The 18,286-nt window shown below is 45.0% G+C and overlaps 1 protein-coding gene and 1 long non-coding RNA gene across 3 annotated transcripts in view; one reads left to right on the top strand and one right to left on the bottom strand.

Moving 5' to 3' along the window:
- The window catches only part of vwa8 (von Willebrand factor A domain containing 8), a 255,926-nt gene extending 243,072 nt beyond the window's left edge, over window positions 1–12,854 (top strand). Inside the window, exons 30-31 of one of the 2 annotated variants that reach the window (XM_087266709.1) lie at window positions 9,999–10,237; window positions 12,282–12,854. In XM_087266709.1, the coding sequence (XP_087122835.1) occupies window positions 9,999–10,237; window positions 12,282–12,390 (348 nt within the window). In that variant the 3' untranslated portion in view covers window positions 12,391–12,854. 2 annotated transcript variants of the gene reach the window in all.
- The window catches only part of LOC147842312 (uncharacterized), a 77,624-nt gene that overhangs the window by 25,726 nt on the left and 33,612 nt on the right, over window positions 1–18,286 (bottom strand). The gene's annotated exons all lie outside the window — the stretch shown is intronic.

The following is an 18,286-nucleotide window of genomic DNA, read 5'->3' as shown; positions in this document are numbered from 1 at the left end:
CTCTTTTTAAAGTTTCCTGATGTTAACATAGGATCCAAATCCCTCCCATTTTGAGGCCCGCTGCAATGTGATGTACAGTAAGAGTGCAGATTGATCGCCTACTGAATTGACTGACAGAAGCGTATTAACATGACTCCGTAGTAACGCATATAATCATATCAACAAGACAGGATGTGTACAAAGCAACCGGGATTAAAGGATCTGTTCAGCTCTTTGTGATCATCAATCATAATCAAATGTGATCAAGAATGAGTTTTACAAGTTTGAAACATTTTTAATACACTGCATTTTTGTAATAAATATAGTAAAATCACTATGTAATTCGTCACCAGAGCTGCCAGTCAGTTAACTTGTAAAAAAAAGACACTTAAATCCCAGTTTGTGGACGTTAAATCATACCTGTCAACACTTCCAGGAGTCTCCTGCAGGAGACCTGTATTTCAGACCCATCTCCCATATTGTTCTGTCTCCCGGAAAAAACTTCCACCCCACCATCCCTCGCTCCTCAGTTTTTTGGTACAGTCCCCATGCGCACCAAACCCAGCGCGCAACCTTCTCCATACCCCCTCCACTCCGCTCTTAACTTTGTGCGCAACAAAAAACAGCTACAAAGTCCTGACAGCTCAAATTTCCCAGATTTAGAAAGGTATTATAAATAATCTGATGGGTATTTTGAGCTAAATCATTCGGGAGACACAAAAGACTATTAAATCTTGAAAAAGGGCTTAAATATGTGCCCTTTAAAGAGACAGCAGACTAATAGACTTATCTTGCTGCTGCCTGTCTTTAGGAGCATTAATGAATAATAATACTTGCTTTGATAATAAAATAGGTGAATAAAACAAATATTTAATCTTCGCCCATTTTGTCCTATGTGTCTATAGCATGATTTGATATTTTTGCCACTTTAGTCATTACAAATATTAATTGATATTTACATGCAAGTAACCCTAACCAGCATTTTAATCCTAATTGTTACTGTATAGTAAGTACATGTAGTTTATTAATATTACTCAGTAGCTAAATTACAAGTTACACTCTAACGATTCCACATAATCCAATACAATTATCAAGTTATTCTAATAAAAAGTCTTCTCTACAACTTTGCTAAGATAACAGCTAAGTGGCCAATCCGCCTTTCAGTCAAGTGCACAAAAATATTGTTTTAAAATGCAACCATAGTTTCTGGGAAAAAAAAGGCCAGATGTCATGATCAGTTCGAACAATGCCATTCCAACAGTTTTTAAATGTGAATTTCAAAAAATCAAGAGAGCATCAAAAAAAAAAAAGTTGTAGCCAAATGCATAGTCTTAAAAAATGAACTCCATTTGACAGCATGTGCACATGTCTCTTCCGATGACTGAGCTAACTTTTGCTTAAGTTCTGAGTGATAAAACATATCTTGGTCAAACTTTACAATAAGGTTGTATTAGTTATTATTTGCATGTGCAATGAACTTGAACAACAATGAACAATACATTACAGTATTTATGTTAGTTAACATTAAAGTCTCCAAGAAATCAAAACTAACCCTAAGATTTTGTTCACGTTACTAGTTTTGTGGTGAACAATTCATCTGTGCATGTTATTAAGAAAAAAAAGTTTTGCCTTTTTTATCTTTAATCGAAATCTGAAAATGGACTTCCATATATTTAACTACGCTGCTTCAACTGTCAGATTTGACAACAAACAGAAATGGTGAGGTGGAGGAGTCTGTCTTCTAAACACTTTTCCTATCTTTCTGAGGGCGTACTCACACTATGTACAGGTGCCTCAAACCGGGCCAAAGCAAGCTTGTGCCCCCTCCAGTCTCCCCCGACGGACCGCACTCACATTACAATCGGGCCTGGGCACGCTTATGTCATAGATGCTGCGCTGTTCAGTAAGCGCTCAGCACAATGGAGATTTATCTAGTTATATCGCTTTAGTCCTCAGGGATGTGGTGACATGCAGTCCGATGTTTTGCCGAACAGATCAGCCACTTTTGGCGCTCATAAACAATCATAAAGTCCTTGTGCTGCAGGAATTAGGAGGTTTTCTGAAGGTTTGCAGCTGTTGTGCAGTGAGGGGTTTGCGTCTTTAATAAACTACGGCAGTTTGCGTTCACTAAACAGTCTGAATGATTAATGAATCCATATGAAACAGTGCCTTAAAAGTCACGTCTAGCTTTCAGTTTCGGGCTTTGGCGCGTTTTGCACTCACACACAAGCGTAGCGTGCCGAAGCCCAAGTGAGCATGTCATCCAACCGGGCCAGGGCCAGCCAAGTGAACCGTGCTTGAGCCAGATTCAGCACATTTACACTTCTCAAACGATCCGGTAAACGGGCCTGGGAATGATATGGATGGCATAGTGTGAGTAGGCCCTGTGTCAAATGCCTACTTTACTACATCCTGTCAGCTCACAGTAGAAAAAACAAGCCACGCCTACTGTTTTGTCATTTAATATTCCGGTTTTCTAGGAACTGATCATAATATGAAAAAAATAACAGTCACGGGTTCCGATTCATGAGGACTTACAATTGTTCATTGTTAGTTCATGTTAACTCATGGTGCTTGTTAACTATCATGTCAACAAGCATGAATTTGGATGTCAATAATGCATTAGTAAATGATGAACTAAGATTAATAAATGCTCTACAAGCATTGCTCATAATTTGTTCATGTTAGTAAATACATTAACTAATGAAACCATATTTTAAAGTGTGACCAATGTCTTTAATTTGGCGTTCTTCTGTCTTATACAGTGTCAAAATGTGAAATATCACCACAATTTCAACTAATAAGCAGCTCTTCTGTGTTTAACAGGGAAATAAATCAGAAAAGGTTTTAAAATTTCCTGAAACAAACTTTTGGACTGGTTATGTTTTAAATAATCTTACACCAGTGTGTTCTTAAATTCCTTTTAAAGTGTTATTATGAGATCTTTAGAAAAATCAGGGTTCCCCTTCGGGAGGAACTTCAGCACTATAAGTGGATTTGATTTGTAAAATCCACGCATTGGGAGGATTCGGATCAGAAGCCGCTTGTCTGGAGAGTATTGAACGGGCCAATGAATGAAATTAATTGGCAGCGTAAGCTTGCGCAGGTGTGCGACATCTGCAATTATCTCAGCATATAAGCACACCTGAAGCCAGCAGACGCCATCCTTTTCGCTTCAGATCCTTTCTGAGTGAGTCGATGAGGGTTCCTCTTGCTGATCAGCACTTCAGAGCGAACGAGTGTGTCTCCCGGTCCAGAGTGGGTCTTCGCGGTGGCAGACGGTCGAGCTGGGTTACTCCCTTGCCTGCGGTTCTTTGGGTCCGGTCCTCCAGAGCGGTGCGTATAGTTGTAACTTTCCTAAAAGAGCAACACAGTCGTGCAGCACGTCCTTTTCAGGATGGCGCTCCGACTGTGCGTTTCTGGATGCGGGGGTTTCCTGGCTCCGGATGATGGACACGATCACTGCATTGCATGTTTGGGGGTCCAGCATGTTAATGCGGTGCTCGCGGGCGGTTCATGTCGTCATTGCGATGCCATGACCGTTGCACAGCTAAGATCGCGGCTAACTTTCGCAAGAGAGCGAGCCACCCCAGTTGCCTCCTGTTCTAAAAAAGCAGCGGGCGCTCGGGCAGATCTGAGGGTTTCAGCGGGAGATAATCCGCCGCCCACGGGCTCGCGGACCTCTCGCTCCTCACGGCGCTCCATCCAAGCTTCGGGTGGTGAGAGTGATCCGTCTAACCAGATGGTAGCTCTCACACTCGCTGACACCGGAGATCAGATGTCCTCCGCGGCATCGGAGGGTGGGCTTTCACTGTCCGACGAAGATCCGGACCCGCTCGCCCCCTCCGGGCAGGTGAGCGCTGTCAAATCGGATCCTGAAGCGGACATGTTAGCCGTGCTTTCCTGGGCTGCTTCGGCCGTGGGGTTGGAGATGGTTTATCCCCCAGCTCCGCGGCCGGACCGACTAGATGGGTGCTACGTAGAGGACCAGAAGGCGAAGCCTTCGAAGCCTCTCGTCCCCTTCTTCCCGGAAGTGCACAGTAGGCTCACGCAGTCCTGGAGGGCACCTTTCTCTGCCCGTGCTGCGAGTGCCTCCGCCCTCACCGCCCTTGACGGCGGAGCTGCCAGGGGGTATGAGGCGATCCCGTCAGTGGAGCGCGCTATCGCGGTCAATCTTTGTCCGCGCGGCGCCTCTACGTGGCGGGGTTTGCCCCGCCTCCCGTCCAAAGCCTGTAGGTTGTCTGCCTCCCTCGGAGCCAGAGCTTATAAGGCTGCGGGCCAGGCTGCTTCTGCTTTGCACGCGATGGCCACCTACCAGCGCTACCAAGCGCAGGCACTGGCCGAGCTGCACGAGGGCGGGTCCAACCCAAGCTTATTACATGAGCTGCGCACCGCGACCGACTATGCTCTTCGGACTATTAAGTCCGCCGCGTGTGCGCTGGGGAGGACGATGTCCACACTTGTGGTTCAGGAACGCCACCTCTGGCTAAACCTGGCCGATATGCGCGACGTTGACAAAGTTCGCTTTCTTGACTCGCCCATATCCCAGGCTGGCCTGTTCGGCGACACCGTCGGTGAATTCACCCAGGAATTCAAGGCGGTGAAAGAGCAGTCGGATGCGATGGGCAATGTCATCTATCGGCGTGGCCGTAAGCCCGCTCCGCCCGCCGAGCCATCCACCTCCGCTGTTCCTCGCCGAGGGCGCCCGCCAACGAGTGCTGCCCCGCCCCCGCCTGCGCCTCCGGCCAAGCGGGCGCGGCGTTCACCTCGAAAGCAGGCAGCCCCTCCTGCCCAGGGCGCCGTTAAGTCCGGTAAACGGACCGCGAAGCGTCCCTGAGACAGGCTATCCGGAGAAGAGGAAACTTGCTCTTTCCCCGCTGGAGGGCGGGGCCCCGATAACAACGGTACTTTTCAGTGCCACCAAAACATCAGTAAAAGAGCACTTTTTCCCTTCCCCGGATGTGACTGCATGAGTTCTGCCAGTCTGGGACGCGCTGCCTTCCGGCTCGCAGACTCTACGTGCTTCGCCAGTGGCTCACGAGCGCTGGGGGGACGGTCTCCCTTCCCTCAGCCCTCCAGCCCCCTCTCCGGAGTCAGGGTGCGGAGCCAGAGCGAATCGCTCTCCTCCAGCTCTTCCGCGGGACCCTCGTGCTTCCCGAGCTTTACTCAATTATCTCGACGACTGGCTGATTTTAGCCCACTCGCGGGAGCAATTGATTATGCACAGGGACAAGGTGCTTCGGCATCTCCGCCTACTGGGGCTTCAGGTCAACCGAGAAAAGAGCAAACTCGCCCCCGTGCAGAGGATTTCTTTTCTCGGGATGGAGCTGGACTCGATCACCATGGTAGCGCACCTCTCCGAGGAACGCGCTCGCCTGTTGCTGAACTGTCTGAGGGAGCTCGACAGCAAACTAGTGGTCCCACTGAAGTTCTTTCAGAGGCTCCTGGGGCATATGGCATCCGCAGCCGCCGTCACGCCGCTCGGGTTGCTCCATATGAGACCACTTCAGCACTGGCTTCACGATCGGGTCCCCAGACGCGCATGGCACGCGGGCACACACCGGGTCTCGGTTACTGCGCTGTGTCGCCGCGCCCTCAGCCCTTGGAACGACCCCTCGTTCCTACAGGCCGGTGTGCCTCTAGGACAGGCGTCCAGCCATGTTGTTGTTTCAACAGACGCTTCCAACACGGGTTGGGGGGCCGTGTGTCGCGGGCATGCGGCTGCGGGCCTCTGGAAGGGTGCCCAGCTGCATTGGCATATCAATCGCCTAGAGCTGTTGGCAGTGTTCCTCGCTCTCCACCGCTTTTTACCGGTGCTGGAGCGGCAACACGTGCTGGTCAGGACGGACAGTATGGCGGCGGCGGCGTATATCAACCGCTTGGGGGGTATGCGCTCTCGCCGCATGTCTCAGCTCGCCCGCCGTCTGCTCCTCTGGAGTCACCCGCGGCTGAAATCGCTGCGCGCCATTCACGTCCCAGGCACGCTCAATCGTGCAGCCGATGCGCTCTCACGACAGCTGTTACGTCCTGGAGAATGGAGACTCCACCCCGAGTCTGTTCAGCTGATATGGGCGCGATTCGGGGAGGCCCAGGTCGATCTGTTTGCTTCCCCCGAGAACGCTCACTGCCAGTTGTTTTTTTCCCTGACCGAGGGCTCTCTCGGCACGGATGCACTGGCCCACAGCTGGCCTCGGGGCATGCGCAAGTATGCGTTTCCCCCAGTGAGCCTGCTCGCGCAGTTTCTGTGCAAGGTCAGGGAGGACGAGGAACAGGTTCTGCTAGTTGCGCCCCTTTGGCCCAACCAGACCTGGATATCAGAGCTCTCACTCCTCGCGACGGCCCTCCCCCGGCGGATCCCTTTGAGAGAGGACCTACTCTCTCAGGGACAGGGCACCATCTGGCACCCTCGCCCCGATCTTTGGAACCTCCACGTGTGGTCCCTAGACGCGAGGAAGACTTAGGTAACCTACCGACTGCGGTGGTTAATACCATCACTCAGGCTAGAGCCCCCTCCACGAGGCGCGCCTACGCCCTGAAGTGGAGTCTATTCACTGAATGGTGCGTCTCTCGCAGAGAAGACCCCCGAAATTGCCAGATTAGTGTTGTGCTCTCTTTCCTTCAAGAGAAGTTGGACAGCAGGCTGTCGCCCTCCACTCTCAAGGTTTACGTGGCCGCAATCTCCGCTTATCATAGCGCGGTAGCTGGCGACACCGTGGGAAAGCATAACCTGGTCATCCAGTTCCTTAGGGGTGCTAGGTGAATTAATCCATCTCGCCCCCCTCTCATGCCCTCTTGGGATCTCGCCCTCGTTCTCACGAGTCTGCGATCCGATCCCTTTGAGCCACTCGAATCAGTATCTCTAAGATTTCTGTCCCTGAAGACAGCTCTGCTGGTTGCGTTGGCCTCCATCAAGAGGGTCGGGGACCTGGAGGCATTTTCGGTCAGTGACTCGTGCCTGGAATTCGGGCCGGATTACTCTCACGTCATCCTTAGACCCCGCCCCGGTTATGTGCCCAAGGTTCCTACCACCCCCTTTAGAGATCAGGTAGTGAACCTGCAAGCGCTGCCCCCGGAGGAGGCAGACCCAGCCCTTTCTTTACTTTGTCCAGTTCGCGCTCTGCGCATTTATGTGGACCGTACTCAGAATTTTAGATCATCTGAGCAGCTCTTTGTCTGTTATGGCGGTCGGCAGCAGGGAAGTGCCGTATCAAAACAAAGATTATCCCACTGGATTGTGGATGCCATTTCACTCGCTTATTCGAGTCGAGGTCAGCCGTGTCCCCCGGGAGTTCGTGCACACTCCACTCGGAGCGTTGCATCCTCTTGGGCGCGTGCACGCGGCGCCTCTCTAACAGACATCTGTAGAGCTGCGGGCTGGGTGACACCCAACACATTTGCAAGGTTTTACAATCTGCGAGTGGAGCCGGTTTCCTCAAGGGTATTAGGTAACCCTTTGGTGATTGAGGAGACAACTCGGTAGGGTGTTGAAACACGCTTGCTGCGCCATTCTCCCTAACACGGAGGTACGTGCGCCTTTTTTATCTGTCAGTAAAGTTCCCCGTCAGGTGAGCCCTGCAGATTCCTCCGTGGCCCCCAGCACTGACTCAGCGGAGGAGTCACTTGCTGGCCCACTACGTTGTAGGTCTGCCCGCTGGTCAGCCCGCGTTTTGGGTATAGGTGCCTGCTATGCGTGATCCCCACTAGGCGATCCCATATGCTTATTCCGCCATGGTTAAGTCCCCCCCCTGGGCGGACCCGTGTCTTCCCTCTCCGCTAACCACTCTTTTGCTATGCGTACTCCCCCTTTTTAGGGCTAGTCCATATGTAAATTCTGCCATCTATCCCCCCCTTGGGTAACGGATGGCCTCCGCAGCGTCCTCCCTATCGGGATTGCACGCTTCCCAACGTACTGTCGTATTTCCTAGAATTATCTAGATGCTCACGACTTCCCAAAAAATATATCTAAATCCGTAAAACTTCTGTTGAAGTAGGATAAATTAGGGCCAGGGACACGTTGGAGGACCGCGCCCCCCATGATGTGGGTGCGTCACGCTTGCTTGACTATCTCCTCATCGGGGGTGTTGGTAAGGTGCAGTCATTATGGCGCTTTCAATGGGCTCCCAATGCGTGGATTTTACAAATCAAATCCACTTATGGTGCTGAAGTTCCCCCCGAAGGGGAACGTTCGAGGTTACTAAAGTAACCCTTCGTTCCCCGAGGAGGGGAACGGAAGCACTATACTCCGTCGCCATAATGACTGTCCCTTAGCTGTTTGAAAGTCTCTTCTGCTTAAAAGGATGGCGTCTGCTGGCTTCAGGTGTGCTTATATGCTGAGATAATTGCAGATGTCGCACACCTGCGCAAGCTTACGCTGCCAATTAATTTCATTCATTGGCCCGTTCAATACTCTCCAGACAAGCGGCTTCTGATCCGAATCCTCCCAATGCGTGGATTTTACAAATCAAATCCACTTATAGTGCTTCCGTTCCCCTCCTCGGGGAACGAAGGGTTACTTTAGTAACCTCGAACGTTCATACATACCTTGCTAATTACAATGTACAGTTACTGGCCACTTTTTAGGTACATCTGTCCAACTGCTCAGCCAATCACTTGACAGCAACGCAATGCATTTAGACATGTAGACATGGTCAAGATGATCTGCTGCAGATCAAATCCATCAGAAGAAAGGTGATTTAATTGACTTTGAATGTGGCATGGTTGTTGGTGCCAGATGGGCTGGTGTGAGTATTTCAGAAACTGCTGATCTACTGGGATTTTCATGTGCAACCATCTCTAGGGTTTACAGAGAATGGTCCGAAAAAGATAAAATATCCAGTGAGCGGCAGTTCTGTGGGCACAAATGCCTGGTTGATGCCAGAGGTCAGAGGAGAATTGCCAGACTGGTTCGAGCTGATAGAAAGATAACAGCAACTCAAATAACCACTCGTTACAACCGAGGTATGCAGAAGAGCATCTCTGAAGGCACAACACGTCCAACCTTAAGGTGGATGGGCTACAACAGCAGAAGACCATACCGGGTGCCACTGCTTTCTGCTAACAACAGGAAACTGAGGTTACAATTCTCACAGGTTCACCAATTGGACAATAGAAGATTAAAAAAAGTTGCCTGGTCTGATGAGTCTTGTTTTTTGTTGCGACATTTGGATGGTAGAGTCAGAATTTGGCATCAACAACATGAAAGCATGGATCCTTTCTGCCTTGTATCAACCGTTCAGGCTGTGGTGTCATAGTGTGGGGGATATTTTCTTGCCCCACTTTGGGCCCATTAGTACCAATTGAGCATGAGAACATGCCTGAGTATTGTTGCTCACCATGTCAATCCCTTTATGGCCACAGTGTACCCATCTTCTTATGACTACTTCCAGCAGGATAATGCGCCATGTCATTAAGCGTGAATCATCTCAGACTGGTTTCTTGAAGATGACAATGAGTTCACTGTACTCAAATGGCCTCCACAGTCACCAGAACTCAATCCAATAGAGCAACTTTTGATGTGGTGGAACGGGAGATTCGCATCATGGATGTGCAGCCGACAAATCTGCAGCTACTGTGTGATTCTATCATGTCAATATAGACCAAAATCTCTGAGGAATGTTTCCAGTAACTTGTTGAATCTATGCCACAAAGAATTAGGGCATTTTGAACCCAAAAGGGGGTCCAACCCAGCACTAGTAAGGTGTACCTAATAAAGTGGCCAGTGAGTGTATGTTTTCTACTTTGTGTTTGACCACCTACTGGGAGGAAAAAATACTGCTCTCCAACCATTTATCTATTTTAATGTTGTAGCTGTAGCTAATCCTTTCGTCTCCAATTCACATGAATCTCTTCCCCTGTTGTTTTTTGAGATGTTGTCAAGAATCAACTCCCATGTGTTATCGATGTGTGCACGAACCTCCACAGGAAGTACACTAAAAACAAACTGTTTAGCATATGGTCTTTTCAGGCCTGCCAGACAGCTCCATTTTAACCTCTGTTTTTGTTGTATGCTACTCTCTCAGACAATGCATGCCCACTCGCAGTTCTGCATGAGTGGAGACTACACGCTGGAGGGCACTGAACACGCCATATTGGAGCTGGCACATGAAGAAGCCGATGAGCATTTTGTCATCGTGTTGAGCGACGCCAACCTGGAGCGCTACGGCATCAGCCCGGACCGATTTGCACGTGTTCTCACCAGTAACCCGCAGGTCAATGCCTTTGCCATCTTCATCGGTTCACTAGGAGACCAGGCGGACAGGTGAGGTTAATGTCCTGCTGCCCGCAGCAGGTTGTGTGTTAAATGTTAAAGCATGCTTGGTTAAAGGTTAAGCCTGGAAGTGCACAGTGAAAGTGCTTTGAGTCAGTTTTTAAGGTCCTAGTGTTGTCCTAGAATTCTGTATAAAGTTTTTTTTCTTTGAGTTAAAAATGAGCCACCTTTACTAAAACTCTAAAATAAAGCAGTTACATTTAATATCAATTCTCAAATGTATTTTGCACAAAGCAACAACCTCTTCTTTATCACAAACCTCTAGGTTTTTTCCTCATCAGTGTGCAGTATTTCATCAATGTTTTATCAGTCAGAAAGACTGATTGCTAATGCTAAAGTTCAGTAGTTTAAAAGGTTTAGCAAGACGGTATTCATAAAAGTTAAATCAGCTTAAAGTACACTACCTGACAAAAGTCTTGTCGCCTATCCAAGATTTAGGAACAACAAATAACTTGACTTTTAGTTGATCATTTGGTATGAAAAGTGGCTTATATGAAAGGCAAAGGCCTCTAGATTACACTTAATTTACCAAATTAAAATATGATCATGCCTTAAATTTTGAAAAAAGAATGAATATTATGTATGACTCCCATGAGCTTAGACGACTCCATACATCTCTCCAATGACTCAAATAATTTAATAAAGTCATCTGGAATGGAAAAGAAAGCGTTCTTGCAGGACTCCCAGAGTTCATCAAGATTTTTTGGATTCATCTTCAATGCCTCCTCCTTCATCTTACCCCAGACATGCTCAATAATGTTCATATATGGTGACTGGGCTGGCCAATCCTGGAGCACCTTGACCTTCTTTGCTTTCAGGAACTTTGTGGGGGCTGAAATAGATGAATTTGTCCTCTGCTGTGGTTTGTAATGTAATGGTCAGCACAAATGTTGATACCTCTGGCTGTTGATGTTGCCATCCACTCTGCAGATATCTTGCATGCCCCTAAACTGAATGTAACCTCAAACCATGATTATTATTTTACCCAACTTGACGGCTTTCTGTGAGAATCTTTCTGTGAGCAGTTCAACAAAGGATTCATCGGAAAAATCTACTTTTTACCACTTTTCCAAATGATCAAATAGAAGTCAAGTTATTTTATGTTGCTCTTACAACTGGGATTGACGACAAGACTTTTGTCAGGTAGTGTATGGCAGGTCAAAATTGACCCAAAGGATAACTTTTATATGCTAAATGTGTACAACTGTTTTCTTTTGCCTGAAATGTTGTACCCTAAGTGTGTAAAGCCTTCATGAAAATACTGTATGAAAATAGAAAATTATAAATTTCTTTGTCTCACTTTTTAAAAAGTCACAGAACTTCAAGATAAAAAAAACAAAAACATTTAGTTTTTTTTCCCGCAGTTTTATTTTTAACCCTAAATCAACAGGAGGATAAAAATAGTCCATAACAGTGCTAATTGCAGTGCAAAGTCTCAAATGTTCAGGGCAGCACTATAAAGCATATAAAGAGTTTGAAATGTAATTAGCCTTCTCTTTTTGAAGCAGTGTCAACACTTTGCTGTGGCCTGTTTGATTTGTACGACTCTTGTCAAATAAAAGCTGAGAGTCTATAGGCTCATGTATGGGTCCAGCGCTCTCTATGGTGCATTGTTCTTGTTTTTTTTGAAGGATTTTGTGGGTCTTGACACACAGAGAGCATATTAGGAGAGCTGGAAGGCATGCGGAAGGCGCCATCCTGGTGGTCGGACACGTCTTATATAGGCTGTCTTTTCATGGCCTCTGTGATTTAAAGAGCAGTGCTCTCCGAACATGTGCTGTCTTTTTAAAGGGACTAAATGACAGTAGTGAATGATTAGAGACGAGGGAGGGGAAGTGAAAGGAGAAGGGCGGCACTTTGCTTTCAGCCCCTCTTAACCAACAGGCTTTTCCCAAGACCCCGTATCTTATCAAAGCCCCCCACCGTGAATGACAGCCATTGTCCTTCCCATGGAGGAATAGGAACTCGCTAGGAAAAGCTGATTTGCATTGCTAATGTTTGATGAGGGGGTCTCTTTTCTCTCTCCGACATCCAGGCTCCAGAAGACTCTGCCGGCCGGACGCTCTTTTGTCGCCATGGACACCAAGGAGATCCCTCAAATCCTGCAGCAGATTTTTACATCCACTATGCTGTCCAGTGCATGAGACTATTCCAGCTGGGTAACTTAAGTTGCACCAATCGTGCCACGTCACTGATGACACTGTGATCTCTGCATCCAGATGTAGCAGGTTCAGTTGCTCGAAATTCTAAATTGGTTCAAAGTGGTTAAAAATTTCACTGGAAAAAAGTAATTAATAAACATAATTGTCATTGGATTTACATGTCACAACCAAATTGTCATTACTATTCTAACTTTTGATGTGGTGTTTTAATATAAAAATTGTGAATGTTTAAATATGGTATGTTATTCTACTGTTTTTCACTGTAAAATGTAAAAAGTTCTGAACGACCCCAATAAGAATCCACAGCTATGGACAAAATTAGGATTTTTTTTTTTTTTTTATCTGTTTCTAGATATCTACTAGTTTTATGAATTATGGGTTTGAGTAGAATAAGATGTAGGTTTGATAACTTTTTTTTAAATTCCTGTATACACTCCCTGGCCACTTTATTAGGTACACCGTACTAGTACCCCCTTTTGCGTTGAGAACCTTTTGGTCCATATAGACATAATAGCATCATGCAGTTGCTGTAGATTTGTCAACTGTACATTCATGATTCGAATCTCCCGTTCCACCAAATCCCAAAGGTGCTCTATTGAGTTCTTGTGACTGTGGAGGCCATTTGAGTACCGTGAACTCATTGTTATGTTCAAGAAACCAGTCTGAGATGATTCACACTTTATGACATAGCACGTTATCCTGCAGTCATAAAAAGGTGGGTTCACTGTGGTCATAGAGGAATGGACATGGTCAGCAACAATACTCAGGCAGGCTGTGGCATTGACACAAAGCTCAATTGGTACTAATAGGCCCAAAGTGTGCCAAAAAGTATTCCCTACACCAGTGATTCCCAACCCTTTTTTGCCAGAGACCCCCTTTTCCCCCGAAAGTATTGAAGGGGCCCCTCCACACTGTTTGCGTTAAAGATGACAAAAAAATGTTTTCAAACAAATGGTGTTTATTACTATATCTAGATATGTTTATGCATTAATAATAGCCTAATGTAAAATATAAAAGCAAAACATCAGTAGGCCATTTGTAACTGACAAACATAAGCCTTTGTTTGCAAGATAATTAATGCAAAGATATTGCGCTGTGGCTGGATCAGGGAATTTTTTCTTTGAGAAAATAGAAAAAGAATCATAGTTCAGGTAACTGTTTTGGTACTTCCTGCGTTTTGTGATTCCAGTATTGCTAGCGCTAAGATCCGAAATGTTTGGAGCTTCCTCATCTGGGTTCATTATGCTTGGGTCATCACAATTTGCTGCTAAAGTCTTTTTTATGGAGGACGAATTACAAATTTGTCAATTTTTTTACTCAGCCAGGAGATAAAATTAACTAAGGCAACATGATCATTCTCTTAATTGTCCACTGCTAAAAAATTGTAAAAATATGACATGACCCCCTACAGAGTTCACTGAGGGCCCCATTGTGGGCCCGGACCCCTCTGTTGGGAACCGCGGCCCTACACCACTATCAGCCTGAACCGTTGATTCAAGGCAGAAAGTATCCATGCTTTCATGTTGTTGATGCCAAATTCTGACCCTACCATCCGAATATCGCAACAGAAATTGAGACTCATCAGACAAGGCAACTTTTTTTTTTTACAATCTTCTATTGTCTGATTTTGGTGAGCCTTTGTGAATTGTAGCCTTAGTTTCCTGTTGTTACCTGACAGGAGTGGCACCCGGTGTGGTCTCTTCTGCTGCTATAGCCCACCCGCCTCAAGGTTTGACGTGTTGCGTGTCCAGAGATGCCTTTCTATTAGCTGGAACCCACAGAACTGCCTCTCTTTGGATATTTTCTCTTTTATTAACCATTCTCTGTGAACCCTAGAGATGGTTGTGCATGAAAATCCCAGTAGTTCAGCAGTTTCTGAAATACTTGGTGCCTGTCAGGCTTCAACAACCATGCCACGTTCAAAGTCAGTCACTTTCTTCTTCATTCTGATGCTTGATTTGAACTGCAGCAGATCGTCTTAACCGTGTCTACATGCCTAAATGCATTGAGTTGCTGCCATGGGATTTGCTAATTAGAAATTTCAGTTAACGAGCAGATGTAGCTAATAAAGTGGCCGGCAAGTGTAGATCCTCCGATTTTGAGCTTTTTCCACTCAAAAAAAAAACGAACAAATACATTGTACATACTGCATACAATTACATACAGTAGTAATGCTGTGTTACAGTATATCAGGGCTGAACTGTATGAGTCTAGAATCACTGCATAGATAAAATGTTATGCAAAAATATAGATGATATTTGAAGTTGAGTCTTGTTTTAACATCCTGTTAGCTGTTAACTATCATGCACATGCCAGAATCCCTATCCATGCTATCACACAAGTGTACTGGTTTGAAAGTGATTTTAGTTGAAGGTTGAATGGTTATTAAAACAAATTAACATTTTGATTGTATTCAATATATTTTAAAAAGCATATATTTGAACTGATGTTGTTTAATCGGATGGTTGTATTATTGAAACTAAATTGCTTAATGTTATGTAATAGAGAATTATGGTAAACATATAGAAAATATTCATAACATTCAGTGTTGTTTCATTATATCAAAAAAATGGAGGTAAACATTCACCCAGCTGTACTTAAAGTATTATTAGAACATGAGGCGTGTCCGAGTGTGACCTGTTTTGTTTTCAAGAGCCCCGTGTTGTGTAAGAGTTGGCACTCTTTCGTCAAGTTTGTTGGGATTTTCCAAGTGTCCTCTAAACACATCCTGTAGCTTCTGGGAGCGACTGAGACTGTGCAGAGAGTCAGCCGCACACCACTGCCGCCCATCACCCAAGACTTCCTCGTAAATCTCTTTCCATCCTGAGAAACCAGAACCTCAAGTGCAATTCCACACCGCATTCCACTGCCATCCCATTACACCCTCATCACTCTTTAACCAAATGAGCGCAAATGAAAATGTATTTGTGATCTCTGACAGGCCTGACACTGGGCTTCACTAACGTAGATCTTTAAAGGAACAACTAAGGCTGACAGAAATAGCCGATCCCGAGGTCAAAAGATCAGATTATGTTTGCATCTTCAGCAAACAGAAGAGTATTTTTACTGCTGAAAAGTGTATCCTGTGTTTGTGAGAGAACTTTACTTCATATTTGACCTATGCTCCTTCTCCAGCCTACTGTTGTCCACCTGACTGCTTGCGTATACTCTTCAGAGATGTGCTTCATCTATGTCAACAGTGGTTTTTTCCTTCCTGACGCCCGCCGCTACCACCCAGCCCCTCACACAGAGCTGAGGAATCCAGTTCCAGCTCCGGTTACGCCACACTCCAGAGATGTTGCCGAGGAGAAAGTGGGGCTGTAATTTATAGAATCTAGCTAGCGTGATGAGTTGAACTTTGGGGAAGCTGCAGGTTGCAGGAATGTTCTACACTGTTGTTTCTACTAAAAACAGAAATGCTGGGTTATAAAATCTTGCAGAGCTGCCAAAGTAATCACAGAGCACACTTTAGTTTTGATGCAAATGCTTAAGGTAAGCATACGGTGACACATAATCTTTCACAGTACTTTCTGTTTGTGTTTTCAGAATGCACGTTTCTGTATCTGTGGCATTTCTCTCCAAAAGATATAAATGGGTTTCATTCACTAATAACTGCAGACTATGATTTTTCAGATGTACATTTGGATTGTAGATTTAATTCACATTTCACACATTAACTTTCTCTCTACCTTGTTTTAAGAGAAGTTTATTTTAAAGCTAGTTTACAGGGGATCATGTGCCTATGATTGACCACAGCCGGTCCCACATTAGCTAATACATGATTCTCCAATCAGATGATTCCTACTGTCACTGTAAGCAACCACAGTCTTTATTCCACAACCATCTTTGTCTGGAAGAAACCACCTTCCTCCCCCTCTCCTCCCCCTTTTACCTGGATTGGGCAGGCCCAAGTGGTTACCACTGTTGCCCCTCAGCAAGAGCACCGCCGGCTCTGGTCCTCACTGGGCCGGTTGTTGTTTGTGTGTGGAGTTTTCATGTTCCCCCAGGTACCCCGGTTTACTGTGAGTCAGCACTTATACTTGCATTCACTGGTTCAGAGGTTGCATATGAAAGGCAACGTTTGACGCACAGATTTAATGTAAAGAAAGTGGGATAGAATGGTAAAATATGGGAGAATTTCTGCAAAAACGGGAAGGTTTAAGTGAGTGAAAGGAACAGGAAGTGTTTAAGGAAGAAACTGTTTTGCGAGAGAACGCAAAACATCTTTGCAAGGAACGTAAAACATTTTTGTGAGGGAGCACAAAACTTTGCGAGAGAACGCAAAAACTTAGAAATAAATATTTTCCTTCCACCCATTTTTTTTTCTTTCACCAATTTTTTTTTTCTTCACCCAGCCAATTTTTTTCTCCTCCACTATGTCCCTTCCGGGGTTCCGTAGGTTTAACACGCCATGTTTAAAAACTGGCTGACCAATGAGATTGCCGCTTTTGTTCACATACTTTGAGCTAAAAAATAGCATGAGGGCCACAAGTTAGTGTCAGGAGCATAAGGTTGTACAGCATGTGCTATTTCTTTTTTTCATCAAGCGCCATCTAATGTCCGGGAGTGATATTGCACATTTTTATTTTTTTCACCACCATTAAAATATCGCTTAGCTGTGAATCTTAAAAACTGCTGATGATAAGTGTGAGCTATACTTGTCTACGTTTGCTCTATGTTTAGGGTGTTTTGTGGTTAGATGTACGAATAAACATAGCTGTGTGTGATATTGTTTTTGTAATATCACTTGGCGTACATTGTGTTTCCCCATGTCTAAAGCAGAAGCCACATTCACACTGCCAGCAACATGAGCCCATTTATTTTTAATGGTGAGCAGCGACATGAGTGACAGCGACTGCTGTTGCTCAACAAATCTGGCTGTCAAGCAATGCAAGGCAAACAACAAAATTTCAGAAAAGTTTCACCCTATGCAAATGAGCTGCAATTTTTGGAATTTCAATAGCTAGGTTTCTATAAAAAAAAATTTAAAAAAGCTAATTAAATTTATGCCCAAAACTGGAATATTGCATAAAAGATGTGTGAATAAAGCAGCGTTTCCATCCAACGAATTAAAGAGAACAAAATTGTCACTTCCTAATCAACTGCCACCAAAAATCAACAGTAAAAACGGAATTTGCTGTGATAGGAGAAGCTGAATGAATCTTTGCCTTATTTAATAAATGACTTGCGCCTCAGAAGAGGATGCTCACATGCAATGATCAAGTGGTGATGTTTGAAGCCATGAGACAAAGAGCACAGTCACTCTTGACAGTTCTGGAGGTCATTAATAATATTACAACACTAAAACTGAAATAGTTACGGCGTTTTAGAATGACCAAAACAACATTTCAGATGTTTTACAGTGTGCTCAGCATGCAGTTTGTCCATTCACACACATTTGTATCATCACATGATCTCTTATAACAAAATCACACCTTTTTTAATGTGCAAACTGAAATTTGTTCGGTAAAAGTGTTTCCATGGTAGTTAATCCGCATCTTTTCTTATTGAATAAAAAGTTTATCCTACTAAGTTACGTGCATAACTTTTCCAAATTGCACATTTTCCAAATTTATGCACATAATGGCATTTCCATCAACCAATGTTTAATGCGCATATTCAAAATGCTATTGACTGTAACCACATACGTGGGTGTAATCAAAATGATGCTTGGAAAAGAAACGGTCTGCAGTCAAGGGTTTCATTAATATATATTAATACAATCAATACAATAAATTGTTAACTGTATGATGCAATGGGTTGCTTCATTATATTTTTCCCTGCTTAATGTTTTTAATCGTGATGTATTCTTTGACATATTTGAAAAAAGTTTTGCAATGATATCCCACTTTTACTGACAATACGTGTAATTTATGGT

The sequence above is a fragment of the Danio rerio genome, chromosome 9 (assembly GCF_052040795.2).
Source record: "Danio rerio strain M-AB ecotype USA chromosome 9, GRCz13ab, whole genome shotgun sequence".
In the NCBI taxonomy this organism is placed as follows: domain Eukaryota; kingdom Metazoa; phylum Chordata; class Actinopteri; order Cypriniformes; family Danionidae; genus Danio; species Danio rerio.
This window is presented reverse-complemented; position numbering and strand designations above follow the sequence as displayed.